Source organism: Tribolium madens, unplaced genomic scaffold, assembly GCF_015345945.1.
Source record: "Tribolium madens isolate multiple individuals breed KSU strain unplaced genomic scaffold, Tmad_KSU_1.1 Scaffold_20;HRSCAF=117;Tcas5.2_LG4, whole genome shotgun sequence".
NCBI classification, from domain to species: domain Eukaryota; kingdom Metazoa; phylum Arthropoda; class Insecta; order Coleoptera; family Tenebrionidae; genus Tribolium; species Tribolium madens.
Window position 1 is genome coordinate 7,527,691 of NW_025400985.1, and position 16,393 is coordinate 7,544,083.

Genomic DNA, 16,393 nt, shown 5'->3' on the forward strand with positions numbered 1-16,393 from the left:
CAAAACGATTCAAGGCCACTAACCTTTCGCTAAACTTAAACCCGATATGATACTTTTATCAAATAATTAAGATTAAATTAAATCCGCTTCGAAATGATTGCGTAAATAAATGCCCACTTGAGTAATAATTCATTTCCCTGTCTTTATCGCAGGTGTAACCTACTAACAAACCGTTCAAATCTGTTTCTTTGCGATTTTTGTCGCAATTGGAGAATACAATTATGACCCAGAATAAAAATGTTTTTTTTATTTGAGCAATTTTGCAATTAAGTATCAAGTGAGCGGCTGCCACGCTTTTGAACCGATGACCAGCCACACAAAAATGAAATCGAGGGAAATTTAAAATTTCGCAACATATAACAAAATCTATTTATTTATTAAACACTACTTTATAAAATATATCACATATTAGTCTGGTCACAGGTCAAATTAATAAATAACAATACTTATAGTATTTTTGTTAGTGTAAACTATAATTCTGAATGACGACATTTCCTCTCCCAAGATTAATTTTTCTTTCAGCCACGCACGTCTCATTTATCGGCTTATCTCTCTTCCCACATTTTCCGCACAATTTCATGGCTTCATTAAATTCAAAAAAAAGATTACTATCGCCTCCGTTGGGCCCTACTAAGATGTTACACTCTAGATTTCTCTTTACGTCGGTAATGCAGCATTGCAAAAATTCCGGAAAAACCGTAAAATACCTCTTTAAATCAATTAATCTCAGTCTCAAATTTTTTGCCAAAATGCCGGTCACGTAAACATCATCAATCCAAAAAAACTTGAAATAATGCGACAGGAGTACCAACCTGGAGGCCACACCAACTCTAGTGATGTAGAACCAACCGGAAACAAACGACGGGTATTTAGCAAAGTGATATTCTTCCGATGTGACGTACCATTTGTTTGAGGGATCACGTTTAGGGGTCATGTCTCGCAAAACATACCCCGCAATGGAATCTGCTGGAAGAGTCAAATTTCGTAAAAGTTGGACAGTGCTGCCAACATTGATAACAATATCGTCGTCCATTTTTATGACATATTGGGTGTTTTGGCAGTTCTCGCTTACCCATTTCAGGCCCATTAAGTGCTTGAATGTTAGATTTCGATAGTCTTCAATGAAGTTGCCTTGGATGATGTCTCCAAAACGGTGGTTTTCGTCCACCAAAGCTGCTTGATTCATGTAAATATTGTCGGGGGATTCTCCCACGAGAAATGTTCTTTTTAGTCCCAATTTTGTCAATTCTTCACGGGGAATGGCTCGACGCATGGCACTGCGGGTCTCTACGTTGTTGTGATGGGATGTTACTATTATCACAGCGAGGGTTTCGAAATTGAGACATGGGGCTGGCGTCAAAATGTACTTCAGAGTTAGATTGAATATTTTTGCTCTAACATCATGTTTTACGGATATTAACTGTGATGGGGGCTTCCATGCCGTCTCAGTATCGGGTTCCAATCCTAGTTCGAGTTCGTCAGGCCTTAATTTAATGCCATTTAGTGAAAATAGCAACAATACGGCTAATGCGGCACCAATAAGTATAAGATGAGGTCGTTTAATATAAGAGGTGACAAAAACCATAATGGAGTCATAATTTTACACTTCTAGAGCCCCAAACTGACTAAATTTGGCACAAAAAAAGAAGAAACTGTTATAGAACTTATAGGTTATGTTCACATGTTCTTTGATGTTTATGTGGCAGTAGAGCCAACATAATAAATTCAAAGAAATTCATCATTTGATTGTTAATTTCGCGCCACTCACCTTACATAACCACAAATTTGTAATTACATTTTTGTAAAAATTTTAAATAAAATGAATGAGACTAAAAAAGTGGTTTATATTTATAGTGACAATTTACGGCGTGAATGCGATCGACTTCCGACTATGTTAAAAAGAGTATTAGAATAAAAAAAAAATTGTGTGATTAAAGGATTACATTTTAGGCTTCTATTGTGCAAGATTTAATTAATTCATATCGAATTTTATACAGCGACAAAGTTTTAACTGTTCAAAGCCGTGACGCAACTGAAGATGAGCTCAAACTTTTTCATTCTTCAAGTTACATAAACTTTTTGAAAAAAGTGAATCACTTGGACAGTTATGAAGACTATGATGAAGAACAACATGAATTTGGCTTAGGTTATGACTGTCCTATACTAAAGAATAATTACGACTTTATTAAAACAATAGCAGGTGGTTCTATAACTGCTGCTAAAGTTTTATGTAGGACTGACTACAAAATTGTGATAAATTGGTTTGGGGGTTGGCATCACGCCCAGAGGTATTTTATTCTCTTCACGCTATTTTCATAATTCAAGACAACTTTTCTAGAGATTCAGCAGCTGGTTTTTGTTACGTGAACGACGTTGTTTTAGCCATACAAAAACTAACAGAAAAATTCAGCAAAATTTTATACCTAGACCTAGACATTCATCACGGTACAGCACTGTCCGAGCAATACAACATTTCCTAATTTCATTATTCGCAGGAGACGGCGTCCAAAACGCTTTTGAATTGAGCAAAAAAATCCTCACTCTTTCCTACCACAAACAGGCTCCCGGTTTTTATCCTGGCACAGGTCTTCTTGACGACGTTGGCACATCAAAAGGCCAATACTTCTCAATAAATATTCCGTTTTGTGATGGGGTTAGCGACCAAACTTACCTTCACGTCTTCCAAAACACATTTCCAAAAATAGTTGAAGCCTTTCAACCGGAAACCTTTGTTGTACAGTGCGGGGCTGATTCCCTCAATGGTGATGAAGTTGGTCAAAGCAACCTGACCCTAGAAACAATAGGCGAATGCGTAAAAAATGTACTCAAATACGACAAACCCACGATTTTTTGCGGCGGGGGCGGTTACAATTTTGCAAACACAGCCAGACTTTGGACTTATTTATCTTCGGTAATCTTAGGAGAGGAGGTAGATAATGATATTCCAGATAGTAGCGAGGTAATTGGAATATATCTGTAATTAGGGGTGTAATAATTAAATTGCAGTTTTTTATTAACTATGGGCCCACTTATGAGCTACGTATTGATCCCGGAAAACAAAAAGACTTTAATTCCGGTGATTATATTAATAAGTTGCTAAAAACAGTTGTGTCTTATTGTGAAGTTATAAAAGCGCAATCATAATTAGGAATCTTATGTTACTACTGTGTTATTTTAATTTAATGTGTAAAATTTGCTCCTAAATTTTTTTTAATTAATAAAAAATATTAAAAAAAACATTGTTATGCAACCAACAATATACTTCGTTCCTTACGTTGTGTACTGTTCCTACATTAGCCACTTTGAAGACATCTACAGACCTGTAGATCTAGTCTGTAGATATAAATCTACAGGCCTGTAGACAGATCTATAGTCCGTAGTTAGCTCTACAGATCTATCTACAGACCTGTAGATTTGTCTACAGACCTGTATTCTTTTAAATGATTTGATGAACTGCGGCTTTTATCGTCATAATAAGAATTACCTATGCTAATCCTTCAACATGCCCAACACCAAAACACGCTGTATCACAATCACTGAAGCACAAAACTAAAATTGTGATTGTCTATAGTGATTATTAGCATTGAATAAGTCACAGTGTAACTTATTCAATGCTATTTATCTTTAACAAACGTTTTAAATTTACCAAAACGTAATAAAACAATCTTGCCATCCAGTATAAGTTAGCTACGGAATATAGGTATATAAATAGCTACGGAATATTTGGAGGGTTTTACGGTTTTTAGTCTAACAACTAAACCACTGTACCACTAAGGGTTTCCTTGAGGCAACTGCGTTTCAGTTGGGAACAATAAGTTGTGAGGCACATTACCCTTGTACAAAATGCAAGGTATGTTTCATAACAAGTTTGTTAATTAAAACTATGCTATGGATATGGCTAAAATAGTGTTTGTTATTATCAATAACGATGATCTTTGATTTATTAAGAAGAAACAACTTTTTGTGCAACATTCAAAAGTTTTATTTGTAAATTGATAACTGTCACAAACACATGGACATGTTTCTAGCAGGAATATGCCTTTTTCTATTTCGGTGTTAGAATAAGTCTATTCCAGCACCCAAATGACGTCATTTGAGTGCTGGAATAAGTCGTTCGCGGTAATTTAATTTTAGTGACGGACTTTCTTCACAATTAATTTTCAAATGTGAAAATATGAATTATTTTTATTTTGTACAGCTGTCTAAAGTCATTCCACATACCTAAATGTCGCCAACCCTCGCAAAATTCTCTAGAAAAAAAATAAATTTTCGTTTTTTAATTTATAAAATGATATAAAGCGGCAAAATAGAAAAAATAGTATAAAGCACTTGTTGCAGAAGGTTCTTCAAGCACTCATTTGTTCCTCAACTCGCCGCTACGCGGCTCGTTTCGAAATTTCAAATTTGTGCTGCAACTTATACTTTAATATACTATTCTTCTTACAAATCTTTCACATCAGAGGTTCGATCAACGTTTTGAACAAAATTCGTGGACTTGGGTTTGGTGTTCTAACTTTTAACTTGGTCGACACTTTTTTATCGGACATAATCACTGATGTTTCATCCAAAAACAAGCTTAGGCTTAAATTGTTTTTTATTACTTGAATGTTTTGAATAAGGAACGCCCTAAAATGTGCCTAAAATTTTATTAAACCCCAACACAGTGCATAACCTTTATTTCAATGTGAGACAAAAAAAAACACTACTGCCACCTTTAAAAAATTAGGTAGAAAAACATGACTACGAGAGCCAACTGATCTTTGGTAAAACCGCTAAAAACCCTGTTTATTAAATTCTACTATCAACTGAAATGGAGTGTAGTTTATTGTAAAAAATTGGTTCAACAGTTCATCTATGAGTTGGTGTCTCTCTCTCAATTTGACTTTTATGGTTGTATGGACAAAGAACAGAATCGCGCTGTTGCCAAACTTCGCCGGTCCAAATTCAAACGCTGCGCAGCTGCAGGAAGTCGTCTTTGTAGCGACGTAGCTGTGTCGAATTTTCTCTTTCTCATCGTTGCCGCTGCCTGTGTCCCTTGTCTTCGTGTTCCCAGCATCTAACACCCGGCAGAAGGTAAAGACATTCAATAAATTGCGTTAATCCATGGGCTGATCTTTCTCCAACAAGCCGTTTTTGCCGGTCGTAGTTGCCTGCGACGCAATTTTTGCTTTCTTTTCCGAAAAACTCACGTTTTTGACGTTCGAATTTGCACGTGTTTTTCGGCGAAAACGATGTTTTTGCGTTGAAAAAACTCACGTAAAGTTGTCTTCCATAGAAAAATGGCAACTACAAAAGCGGATCAAGTGGACGAGTCGCTGGAGGATTCTTCGCTCGAGGAGGAGGAGGCCGAACAGAAGACCCCCAACAAGTTTATGGACTTCACCAACGTTTTGGCGTCGCTGGAGAGTCAGAGGAATGCCGATAAGTTGGGGCAAGTGCCCCCGGCCGTCAAGCGGAGGATCAAGGCTCTAAAGAAGCTGCAGTTGGAGACGACCAACATCGAGGCCAAGTTTTTCGCAGAAGTGCACGCGCTAGAGTGTAAATACCATAAATTGTACGTGCCGATGTACGAAAAAAGGAATACTATCGTGACTGGGGCTTACGAGCCCACAGAGGAAGAATCTCAATGGCCTTCAGATGATGAAGAGGAAACTCTGGGAAATCAACTTAAGAATAAAGCTAAAATCGAGGAGGAAAAAACGCCTGAGATTATACCCAAAAACCCCGAAACTAACGACGTAGCGGACCCTACAGGAATACCCAATTTCTGGTTGACTATTTTCCAGAATGTTAATCTTTTGTCAGAGATGATACAGCCTCCTGATGAACCCATCCTCAGCCACCTGCAAGACATCAAAGTTGACTGTTCAGAAAGCCCAATGGTAAGTAACGTGGTGTGATTCTTAGTAAAACTGAATGTTTTATTATTTTTTTAGAGTTTTACTTTATCATTCCACTTCTCGCCCAACCCCTACTTCACGAATTCAGTCCTTACGAAAGAATATTTCATGAAATGTGAGCCTGAGGAAGATGATCCTTTCAATTTCGAAGGTCCAGAAATTTACAAATGCAAAGGTTGCACCATCAACTGGAATAAAGGAATGAATGTGACGCTGAAAACCGTGAAGAAGAAGCAGAAGCACAAGAGTCGTGGCGTGGTCCGTACGGTGACGAAAACCGTTCAGAATGACTCGTTCTTCAATTTTTTCGCACCGCCTGAACTTCCCGAGAACGCCAAAGGGGAAGAAATCGACGACGAGTTGCGTCAATTACTCACCACCGATTTTGAGATTGGGCATTATATAAGGGAGAGGATTGTGCCGAGGGCCGTCCTGTTCTATACAGGGGAAGCAATTGAAGATGAAGATGATGATTACGAGGATGATGATGATCTGGAGGATACAACTGAAGAGAGCGATTCAGATAAAGACGACAACGATAAGGCGGCCAGGGATGCGAATTGTAAACAGCAATAAGTGGGCCATTTACTTCCTATTTCCTCGCTTTTAATTGTAACTTATTTAATTTTTTCTGTCTAAATTGTTAGAACTGGTTGGAAAACTATTGTTGATGATAAAGGTTTTATGGACCGTTATAGGCGAGGTTTCTTTCGGGAAATCGCTCTCAGAGTTTTCCAAATTGATTTGTACTATTTTGCAAAATAAACAATTTTTTTAAAGAAAAATGCATTGTTTACAGAACATTTCCTTTAGGTGAGAATCTATAAATTTTACTTTAACCACACTCAAATGGAATAATAAAAGTATTATTTCAATTGTAACATTTATTTTTTTTTTTTTACTCAAAATTTTACTCAAAAGACCTGCGGAACAATAAATAAATTACAGTATTGATCACTGACAAAAGTTGAATTTTGTATTAGGGTCCCTACAACAAATGAGTATTATCCAATTACGCACAGTCTTCAACAAAAAATGAAGAAAAACCACGTTAAGTGCAAATGGCCGACGAAAAACAAAACTGAACCCTAGACACGTGATCTATTCATTGCCCTTGGTAATTCCACGGATTTTGCTGTTGTGTCCAAATATTACTTGTTCCAAAGGGGTTGTAAGTCTCCCTCTGCTGTGGCACCACCTACAACATCCAAATTCACACAAACCTACCACGAATAATTTTTTTCTTACCTCCTCCTCACTCTTCCTTTGTGCAAATGCATCGAACCCTGGTGGTGTCCTTGTGGGCGTCTTTGGCTCCGTAGGGGCCCACGGCTGCCACACCGGCGACGAGCCCCACAGGTACCCCGACTGTTGTTGCTGTTGTCCCACTCCCAGGTTCTCCCCTAAGGACGAATAAAACGAATCCCAAACACTAGTGCCCAAACTCCACGGATCAGTCACCCCTCGCTCGCTCTCCGTTCCTTCAAACAGCCCCATCATGGGACTCTGCCCCCAATTCTCGCCGCCCACAAAATCTTCAAAAAAATTCGGATTAGCCTCGTACGAATTCGAAAAATAACTATTCGAATCTTCAAGTGTTTCATCTTGCCAGAAATCGATCCGGCGAGACCCTATAGGCCCCAACTCGGCCGAAGTCTGCTTGTAGGGCTCCACGTACATCGTCGGTTTGTTAGTTTGAATTTGTGACAAGGGTCGCGTGTTGGCAACACTATCCCTGGCCACCACATCGCTGAAAGTCGCCCGGTTTTCGCCCCACATCGGAGACGTGATCGGGGGGCTCACTCTCACTGGAGGACTTTCCCGTTTCTCCATTTTAAAATTCTTGTCTCCTGATAGTTTCTTACTCAAATGTTGTCGGTCTTTTTTTGGTTTGTGTGACTTGAATTTCGTTTCAGGCTTGTCGGTTTCTTTCTTCAGGGCCAATTTGGGGCCCGATTTTTTACGTTCGATTTTCTGATGGGGTTTTTCTTCAACTGGGGGCGTCTCAGGTTTGGAAGTGCATGAAGTCTTGGTCTTTGAGCAAACTTTTGAGTTTCTTTGGTCAGTTTCTTTATCGTTTTCTTCGTTATTGCTGCTAGAGTCAGTCGTAGTGGACGAAGTTTCTTCTTCGTAAACAGGTACAATAGTATTTTTGGTAACTTTTTTACACACTTGAGTTGGCTTTTTCTCAGCTTTTGTAATACTGACGCTCGTTCTTTTCTCCTCATTTTTTACCTCAACAAACTTTTTCTTACTTTGTACTTCGTTTGACTTCTTTTGTGCGTCACTCTCATTCTTATCTAACTCGTTACTACATTTTTTCGTCAGTTTTTTCTTACTTTTACCGGTTGTGGGGACAAGTACCGTGTATTTCTCCCCGTCTTTTGTTTTCCCCTCATTCGGACTCTTATCGACGTTCTTTTGTTGGTCAATTTTCTTATCTTCGGTTTTATTGGACCGAATTTCAGCCCTGGTTTGTTGCCCAACTAACCTTAAGTCTAGTACCGGCTGTGCCGTTAAATTATTCGGCGTCATTAGGGCACTAATCGTTTGTTTTTTAATCCTTTCCGCATCCATTATTGCCAACAAAACAATAAATACAAACAGCAAAAACATAAACCCGATCGCAACAAAACTCAAATAGCTCTCCCAACTCGGCCTCATAATCAAACTCGAACAAAGCCCCAAATAATACGGGGGTATAGTCGTGTGCAATGTATAATTAACTGGAAAATTGAGACTCGTGTCTAAAACTAGAATCCGGGTGACTTTCGAAAGTGTCAAATCCGGGGTAAAAGCAATGTCGATTTTTTTAGTCCCATTGGGATGCAAGATAAACGGGACGCAATTAAGTATCTTAAAACCGTAACCCTCACAAGGCAAATCGTTTATAAAAAACGCATTTATATAAATGGTTACATCGCCGATATTTCGCGCGGTGAATGACCTTTTCACGCTCAAATTCGGTGATGGATTTCTGTACTGTTTCTCTTTTTCGCAATCTTTCAAATGTTTTTCGGTAAGTTCAAACGAAAGCGGTTGAACTGAACCGGGTTTGCGATTACCGAATTTGAATTGTGGGTGCGCCCCCTGTCCCAGCAATTTGACAACTTCGAGGATTGTCAAATTGTTTCGAATAAAGATGAGAGCCGCGTTGGGTTCAGTATCTTCGCTTTTAAAACCGACTGTGAATGTGAAATTCTCGCCCGGATTTAACAAAATCGGAATTGATTCCTCGTGTATTTTTAAGTTTAGACTGTCGCTCAAGTCGTAATAATGTTTTTTCGAACTTTCGTGAAAGAAAAATCCGTGTTTAACTTTGTTCTCATTATATCCGTTTGGGATAAAATTCGAGGGGAGTCCTTCGGTTAATAACCGAATATCGGGGTATGTCTTGTCCATAACCAACTGGATTACAAGGTTGTAACTTGCCGGATTTCGTATAGTTATGTTTCTATACGAAATGTTCCCGATTTGGGTCAGAGGGAACGTAAAAATCGACTTATTTTCCAAATTTTGTTCGACTATAAGACTAGGCCAACTCATCTTGACCCTAGTTTTAAAAATGTGACCCCTTACTTCGGAAGTGTCAAGCCTCAGTGTCAAATTCTGCCAACGTTTCGAACCATTGGCGGTAAAATTTAAATACCTATTATAAAAAACGTTGACTAGATTCAAATCGAAATCGGAAACGGATTTCGAAAGACTTAGCGTTTTCAGCCATTGTGCTACAAACTAACCAATCAGAAAGCACAACGTTTGACAATCAAGCAATTACCTGTCGTGTCGTGCTGTAGACCGGTGTAACACTCGTTACCGCAACCCAGGGTCGGATCTAGGTACAAATGTCCTATCACTTTGGTCGCACGGGCCAAAATATGACCTGAATGTTTGCTACTCAGTCGTTTATCTGGTGGCAAACTTATTATCTCTTCAATTATCATCGGATCATTGAAAGTCGAATGAACTCGTAACGGGTGTGAGCATATTTTACCCTGAAATGGTCACATAGAAATTTTTTCTACCACTTTGTAAAAAAATACCGGAAAACACTGGTCAAAAACGAGTCTATCGGGCCCTATTTCGAGCTTTCCAGAAGCTACTTTAAAGTGCACAGGGACTGAAAGATTCTCATACTGAGTTTCAATCTGGACGTCTCCCCAGATTTGGCCTTCAGCATTGAACGTTTGAACTGTGAGACGTATCACCGCATATTCGGTCGTTTTTAACGAATTCTGGAATAAAAGTCTGATTCGTTTCAGTGCTTTCGGGCCTTTCCCGACTTACGCATTTCGTTAAATTTTGAAACGTCACTTGAAGTAAAGCTGCATTGTGGTCACCTCTGGCACAACCCAACAGTACAGCACTTGTCATAGGAATTGAGGTTTTGACGTTTTTTATTGATATAGTGACCGGATTTGTGTTAGCGATGAGGAAAAATATTTCTTTGGTCGCATCGAAGCTAATTAAACCAAGATCGAGCGAATAATCTTTACTTTTGAAAGGTAAATACTAAAAAAAAAAAAAAATGTTTGATCGAATAAACACAGAAATTTCATAAAATACCACTTGTAGTTTCCCATTGTAGCTCAAAAGAGGTATGAAAAGCTCCGAAACGTTCGTTTTAATAATTATATTCGAATTGACTTTCAAATCGGTGATTTGAATTCCATTTTTTAGTTTGATGGTAAAAATTGTTGACTCCTGCTGAGGTTTGAGTAAAATTGGTTTAAAATTTTCAATCTGAAATAAGAAATGTATAGCCGAGAAAGACTCCACAAAAACTCACTTTAAAATAGTTTTGTGCATCTTCGTTTAGTGTAAAATTAATTATTCTGGCTGGAGACAAAAAATTATTCTTCACTTTAAAACTCCTCGAAGCTAAACCTTCAGACTTGTCATTGATAAAATATCGTGTAACAAGCGGGTCGTAGGTAATACCACCTTCTAAAACGGTTAAATAGTACGGAATTTCCGTTTTACTTTTACCATTCCTATATTTTATTGTAATTTTGCCAAAAAATTCCTGCGATTTGAAAGCACTTTTCCCTGAGAAAGTTTATAGAAAATTATTTTTCATGGCCAATTTTTTTACCCACACCATAACCGAATATACTTACAATCCAAAGTGACAGTGCCAATTTTAACACAACCATTTTTCGTGGGCATAATTTTTACATTTTCAAAATCGACCTTCACTGAATTGGAAGAAGCATCAACGCTGTGTATCCTCACGGCCTTCTTTAAGGGATTAAAAATACACAATTCGACTGTTTTGGGTGAATCTAAGTTGCCCCCAATTCCGAAATCTATACTCCCTTGGGGGTCAAAGATGCCCCCGTCTGCTGAAACTTCAACTTCTAATGGCACGACAAGTATTTCTTCACTACTGTTGACTTTGATTCTGACATAAGCTGTGTGATTTTGTTCAGATTTCGCTTGAAACCGAACGCGAATTACGGCTTTGGTTTGCAGCGGGGGGATTTCCCACATGTCTTTGGGGCCCTCGAGCTCGCCGGTGGGAAGCTCGAGGTGAAAGTCGCCGCCACTGCTGTACACTTCCACTATCTAAAAATGTATTTGCTGAAAGTTGTTTGAGGGTTGTTTTGAGACTTACTTGAATGGGTTGAGTGTGGGGATTGTGCATGTAGATTAGAGGAGAGAATGAAGCATTTATTGGCAGTTTTATGCCCACAATAGGGCGAAGTCTATAGGGGCTGTAAATGCTTAAACCTTTGACCTACAATTACAAACATGTGATTGAGATTTTTTTGGAAGATTTTCGGATACGTTATATTTGAAGTGGCCCTCAGTGGTGTGAATAAATAAATTGCTTTCTACATAACCTTCCTCACGTCCCAGAAAAACTACATTGAACGTAGTGTTACCAAGAGGTGGAATTTTCTGAAAGAAAATTAATTTAAAAATCTGAATCTTTTTAACTTATTTGCTAACCTTATCCTCAAAAAAAGAACTATGAAAATGCACTGTACTTCCCGAAATTGAAGTCATATCAATACTTTTGTTGTTATCAATATTAAATAACGTAACTTTTTCTAAATGAGGAACTCCCAAAGGTCTAAAAATGTCTCAATTAGGTAGGAGAAATTCCAATTATTTGAATTTGAGTTTTAATTACGTGCCTGTATTTAAAATCAAGAAATTCAGGCTCAAACTTGAGTTGTAATTTAAGATTTGCGTCATTAATTCTTGATGACCTACAAAAAAATTTATGTAATATAAGAACAGTATCGTGTATATAATCAATCTACCTCAATCCGGATGTAATTTCCTGCAATAAAAACAAAAAATAAGTTTGAAATAAATAAGAATTTATGTAATGAAATTTGAACTTACCTCTTGGATAACACTGAGATCGTTGTCGAAGTACCTCTGATTGTTTGTGATAAAACCTAAAATTGTATTAATATCATGTTTTGTGTTTAAATATCGTTAAAAGACAATTTCTGTACTTTGAAGGGGTCCAAATGTGTGAACAACTTACCATGATTGCTGTCATGAACTGTTAAATGTGTGTTAATTATTGATTCCAATAGTGTGAATGCAAAAATATACCACGATAACGAATACCTAAACATTTTGACATTTGTAATATCGTTTATTTATAATATTTTTGCACCGTAAGTTCGAGAATTGTTGTAATCTCTTATCTGTCATTCACTGACTTTAAAAAATTTAAGAGTTGGAGAATTTTTAATACGAAGAATTTTAGTACCTGCGAAATCTGACAATAGCGAAAAGATTTTTCTTGAAAAAAACAAGATACGACTAAATAAAAAAAATAAGATTATTTTATAATACAATTTAATATAAAATATAATAACAACGACATAACACCTATATTAAATTTACAAGTCATTAAATATACACATTGTTTACAACTAGAATAACAATTTTCAGGCACCTAATTCTCTACTTAGCTTTCTTCAACTTCTTCTTCGTGCTCTACTTCAACATCGCTATGATCTTCTAAAGTTTCGTTGGCATGATCTTCTAAAGGTTCATCTAAAGGTTCGTTAACATGAGCTCCTAAATCTTCGTTGGTATTTTCTTTATCAACTTCTGCTTCTTGACTAACACTTTCGCTGTGATCTTCATCTAAGTGATCACTAACATGACCCTCATGGTCGTTTTCTTGAACAATCTCATGACCGTCATCATCCAAATTTTCGTCAGGAACAATAGCAACATCGCTCTCAACTTCCACATGTTCATCAGCATGACTTTCATCATGTTCTCTATCATCGCTAATGCGATCAAGAGCTTCCAAATGAGCAGAATGGTGATGATGACCACCGCCACCACCTCCACCTCCTCCTCCATGATGTTTACTGCCCCAATGACCTCCGCCTGCTCCGACATTACCTTTTTCATGAACAGAATAACCGTGACCGCCACCACTTTTACCTCCATGACCGTGGCCACCGCCTCCTCCTCCATGTCCATGGCCGCCGCCACCACCTCCGCCTCCATGCCCATGTCCTCCGCCGCCACCGCCTCCACCCCCTCCTCCGTGTCCATGGCCGTGGCCACCGCCGCCGCCACCATGCTTGTGTCCATGTCCGTGGCCACCACCACCACCTCCGCCTCCATGCCCATGACTGTGGCCTCCGCCGCCACCATGTCCGTGACCATGGCCTCCGCCTCCCCCTCCTCCTCCGTGGCCATGTCCGTGGCCACCGCCACCACCTCCGTGTCCATGTCCGTGGCCGCTACCACCACCTCCGCTTCCGTGACCGTGTCCACCGCCACCTCCTCCGTGTCCATGACCGTGACCGCCGCCGCCGCCACCTCCTCCTCCGTGTCCATGACCGTGACCGCCGCCGCCACCTCCTCCATGTCCATGACCACCGCCGCCGCTGCCGCCGCCTCCGTGTCCATGACCGCCGCCACCTCCATGGCCATGACCCCCGCCGCCACCTCCTCCACCGCCACCAGTTCCCGAACTCTTTTTGAAGCTCCATTTCTTCCCTCCTTTCTTATCTACTTTCTTTGCATGTTTATCAACATGATCATGATGAACATCATGACCTCCAGCTTTCTTGTGTCCTTTGTCTTCATGATGATGGCTTCCTTTTTCATGATGGCCTTTCTTTCCATAGTGATCTTCATGATGACCGCCTTTTTTGTGACCACCTTTTTCGTGTCCACCCTGAGGAAATAATTAACATTTCTTTCATCATTAATCACAAAATAAACAAACCTTTTCGTAATGATGGTCATCATGGAATCCTCCATGTTTTTCATGTTCTCCACCTTCATGATGTTCATCGTAAAATTCTTGTTTTTTCTCATATTCATCCTTTTTGTGAACATTATGCTCTCCCTTGGTACTATGACCCTTGCTATGTTTTCCATCTTCGTAATACTATAAACCAAACAATAACAGGTAAATATTTCTCATTAAAATAATAAAATTACTCACTTTAGCGCCCTTTTCTCCCTTCTCTCCTTTAGAATGTTCCCCAAAATGCCCAGCTTCTTCATGATGTTTCTTTGAAGATCCTCCTTCGTCTTTGTATTTGCCTTTATGTGCTTCTTTATCGTGATGCCCTTTCTCTCCCTTGTCGTAATGGTGGTGACCTTTATAACCTTTATCACCTTTTTCACCATGACTCCCATGATGCTCGGAACTGTGTTTTTTACCACCTCCTTTTTCAAATTTTCCATTACCACCATGGCCCCCACCGCCACCTCCACCTCCATGTCCACCTCCTCCACCTCCATGTCCACCTCCTCCTCCTCCATGCCCATGTGCTCCTCCTCCTCCCCCTGCTCCTCCATGTCCATGTCCACCTCCGCCACCTCCTCCTCCTCCTCCGTGCCCATGTCCACCACCTCCTCCTCCATGTCCATGTCCACCACCGCCTCCATGACCATGGCTTCCACCGCCACCTTCATGGCCGTGTCCGTGACCGCCGCCACCTCCTCCATGATAATATGCACTATGATCACTTTCAATATCTTCATGTCCTTCAGAAGCACTTTCTTGTATCGCTTGTACATCTTTACTTTCTTTATCTTGTGTATCTTCTTCATTTTCATTAAACACTTTCTTATTTCTACGTTTCTTCAATTTGCCATTACGATTCTTCCTCCTCCTTTTTACTTTCTTTTTCCTTTCTTCCTCTTCTTCAGGAGAATTCTCCTCAATAACCCTCCCAACTTTCCCTTGATACACATCCGCATCTTCATGTACTTCTTCATGCCCATCATGATCCTGATTTTTGTCCTCAACTTCAAAAAAATGGCTCTATAAAATCCGAATTAATCTCAAAGATACGGAAACCAAAAAAATACCTTAACATTATCCGCAATGGCTTTGGCCTTCTCTACCAAATCTTCCTCATCTTTACGATTAGTTTTTCTGACGTAGTCCTCCAACTGTTTAGTAGTTTCCCCCGCGTCCCCTGCGCCGCCCTCTGTGTCATCATACTCTAAACTCGAGCGTCCTTTTTCATCCCCAATCAATCTTTTCTGTCCGTAAAACTCTACGATGGTCTCGTCGGGTTTAGAATCCACGTTTGGTTTCTGTTTCTTTCTCTTATTGTATGAAAAGGCCAAAGGGGTTCTAAGAACTTTCTCAACTTTTTCACTAGCATCCGATAAGGGAGTACCCACTTCATACACAAGAGGAAGACTCACTGGATGTTTGGGAAGTTCAACAAAAACTGGTCGGGGCTCCGCTGCAGCCCCTTCCATGTCATTAATAACCCTCGCAAACACATCACTGAACAAAAGTAAAGTCACCACCAGCAGCCCCCAGCTGCTGATGTTAATACCACCCCACATCCTTTAAAACTAAGAGACCATCAAGAGCAAAACTGATGAATTGTGACGCCAACTAGCGCTTTTATACGTCTTCTCTCCTTTTAATGTTATACAAGGAGCTATAATAGTGTAATACATCCATAAGGCGTGCAAATTAAAAATAAAACGGTAACAGAATTTACATTTTACTTCATAATCAATTGGGCATCGGTGTCAACAATAAGACGCCTTATTTCACTATCGTTTGTGTTTTTATACTTTCTAAATTAGAAGCCGTGTTTCATCGGATTTTATGGATGATTTCGTTGAGTTTCTGAAATAAAACGACTTTCTCTGATTTTGTCCGGTGGCCACCAGAAATGTGATGTAACAGAGGATATAAAATTGCATTCGTGACATAATAAGCCCTTTTTAAATTTTGCACATTTCAAAATGGGGATAAAGTGAATTAGTGTGGCTTGAAAACAAGGAAATAGTTCAACCGTATCGGCAAAAACTTGCCTTATGCGAACTTAATTTCCACATAATTTAACAAAATATTCGTTTTTTTGACGTTAGGGCAATTTAACACCGTAATTGTATTATTTCTTACATATACGTCGAAAAGCAACTTTAGTTAGGGTCTAGGTGGTTTTGAAAATTGTTTACTAGTACCACAACACACAGCTTCAAAATTTAATTCTTAATCAAAAACATTTTGT

At 39.2% G+C, this 16,393-nt stretch overlaps 5 protein-coding genes across 7 annotated transcripts; 2 read left to right on the forward strand and 3 right to left on the reverse strand.

Annotated features, from left to right (window-relative positions):
• Positions 1-355: 355 nt before the first annotated feature.
• LOC123005717 (beta-1,3-galactosyltransferase 5) lies at positions 356-1,723 on the reverse strand. Its single transcript, XM_044399606.1, has one exon. The coding sequence runs from the start codon at positions 1,583-1,585 to the stop codon at positions 461-463; it is 1,125 nt and encodes a 374-aa protein (XP_044255541.1). The 5' UTR covers positions 1,586-1,723; the 3' UTR covers positions 356-460.
• LOC123005716 (histone deacetylase 8-like) lies at positions 1,048-3,228 on the forward strand. 2 transcript variants are annotated; one of them, XM_044399604.1, is made up of 5 exons: positions 1,048-1,903; positions 1,951-2,288; positions 2,339-2,445; positions 2,496-2,959; positions 3,007-3,228. In XM_044399604.1, the coding sequence occupies exons 1-5, from the start codon at positions 1,820-1,822 to the stop codon at positions 3,142-3,144; spliced, it is 1,131 nt and encodes a 376-aa protein (XP_044255539.1). In that variant the 5' UTR covers positions 1,048-1,819; the 3' UTR covers positions 3,145-3,228. The 2 variants fall into 2 exon arrangements, with proteins under 2 accessions (XP_044255539.1, XP_044255540.1); XM_044399605.1 differs by having other exon boundaries at positions 1,049-1,893.
• A 1,685-nt stretch (positions 3,229-4,913) lies between these two features.
• On the forward strand, positions 4,914-6,685 carry LOC123005715 (nucleosome assembly protein 1-like 1). 2 transcript variants are annotated; one of them, XM_044399602.1, is made up of 3 exons: positions 4,914-5,073; positions 5,276-5,882; positions 5,937-6,685. In XM_044399602.1, exons 2-3 carry the CDS (start codon positions 5,280-5,282, stop codon positions 6,474-6,476), a joined length of 1,143 nt encoding a protein of 380 aa, XP_044255537.1. In that variant the 5' UTR covers positions 4,914-5,073; positions 5,276-5,279; the 3' UTR covers positions 6,477-6,685. The 2 variants fall into 2 exon arrangements, with proteins under 2 accessions (XP_044255537.1, XP_044255538.1); XM_044399603.1 differs by lacking the exon at positions 4,914-5,073 and having other exon boundaries at positions 5,163-5,882.
• An 84-nt stretch (positions 6,686-6,769) lies between these two features.
• LOC123005713 (transmembrane protein 131) lies at positions 6,770-12,575 on the reverse strand. Its single transcript, XM_044399596.1, has 15 exons — positions 12,406-12,575; positions 12,258-12,313; positions 12,173-12,192; positions 12,044-12,118; positions 11,856-11,979; positions 11,691-11,804; positions 11,518-11,640; positions 11,021-11,468; positions 10,690-10,949; positions 10,467-10,643; positions 10,188-10,412; positions 9,944-10,135; positions 9,679-9,895; positions 7,149-9,628; positions 6,770-7,098 (listed from the first exon to the last, which is right to left on the reverse strand). The coding sequence occupies exons 1-15, from the start codon at positions 12,497-12,499 to the stop codon at positions 7,006-7,008; spliced, it is 4,698 nt and encodes a 1,565-aa protein (XP_044255531.1). The 5' UTR covers positions 12,500-12,575; the 3' UTR covers positions 6,770-7,005.
• A 141-nt stretch (positions 12,576-12,716) lies between these two features.
• Positions 12,717-15,777, reverse strand: LOC123005332 (hornerin-like). The gene is made up of 4 exons (XM_044399021.1): positions 15,222-15,777; positions 14,347-15,174; positions 14,125-14,289; positions 12,717-14,073 (listed from the first exon to the last, which is right to left on the reverse strand). Exons 1-4 carry the CDS (start codon positions 15,711-15,713, stop codon positions 12,838-12,840), a joined length of 2,721 nt encoding a protein of 906 aa, XP_044254956.1. The 5' UTR covers positions 15,714-15,777; the 3' UTR covers positions 12,717-12,837.
• Between the last annotated feature and the right edge of the window lie 616 nt (positions 15,778-16,393).

Bases quoted from the DNA above. Each gene is read 5' to 3' on its own strand.
- LOC123005717 (XM_044399606.1), bottom strand. From the start codon at position 1,585: ATGGTTTTTGTCACCTCTTATATTAAACGACCTCATCTTATACTTATT.
- LOC123005716 (XM_044399604.1), top strand. From the start codon at position 1,820: ATGAATGAGACTAAAAAAGTGGTTTATATTTATAGTGACAATTTACGG. The intron at 2,289-2,338 runs GTATTTTATTCT...CAACTTTTCTAG, and splicing joins GGTTGGCATCACGCCCAGAG to AGATTCAGCAGCTGGTTTTT. The intron at 2,960-3,006 runs GTAATTGGAATA...ATTAAATTGCAG, and splicing joins ATATTCCAGATAGTAGCGAG to TTTTTTATTAACTATGGGCC.
- LOC123005715 (XM_044399602.1), top strand. From the start codon at position 5,280: ATGGCAACTACAAAAGCGGATCAAGTGGACGAGTCGCTGGAGGATTCT. The intron at 5,883-5,936 runs GTAAGTAACGTG...TTATTTTTTTAG, and splicing joins ACTGTTCAGAAAGCCCAATG to AGTTTTACTTTATCATTCCA.
- LOC123005713 (XM_044399596.1), bottom strand. From the start codon at position 12,499: ATGTTTAGGTATTCGTTATCGTGGTATATTTTTGCATTCACACTATTG. The intron at 12,193-12,257 runs GTAAGTTCAAAT...TTTTTATTGCAG, and splicing joins ATCTCAGTGTTATCCAAGAG to GAAATTACATCCGGATTGAG. The intron at 11,469-11,517 runs GTAAGTCTCAAA...ATACATTTTTAG, and splicing joins CCCACACTCAACCCATTCAA to ATAGTGGAAGTGTACAGCAG.
- LOC123005332 (XM_044399021.1), bottom strand. From the start codon at position 15,713: ATGTGGGGTGGTATTAACATCAGCAGCTGGGGGCTGCTGGTGGTGACT. The intron at 15,175-15,221 runs GTATTTTTTTGG...CGGATTTTATAG, and splicing joins CCATTGCGGATAATGTTAAG to AGCCATTTTTTTGAAGTTGA. The intron at 14,074-14,124 runs GTTTGTTTATTT...TTATTTCCTCAG, and splicing joins ATGACCATCATTACGAAAAG to GGTGGACACGAAAAAGGTGG.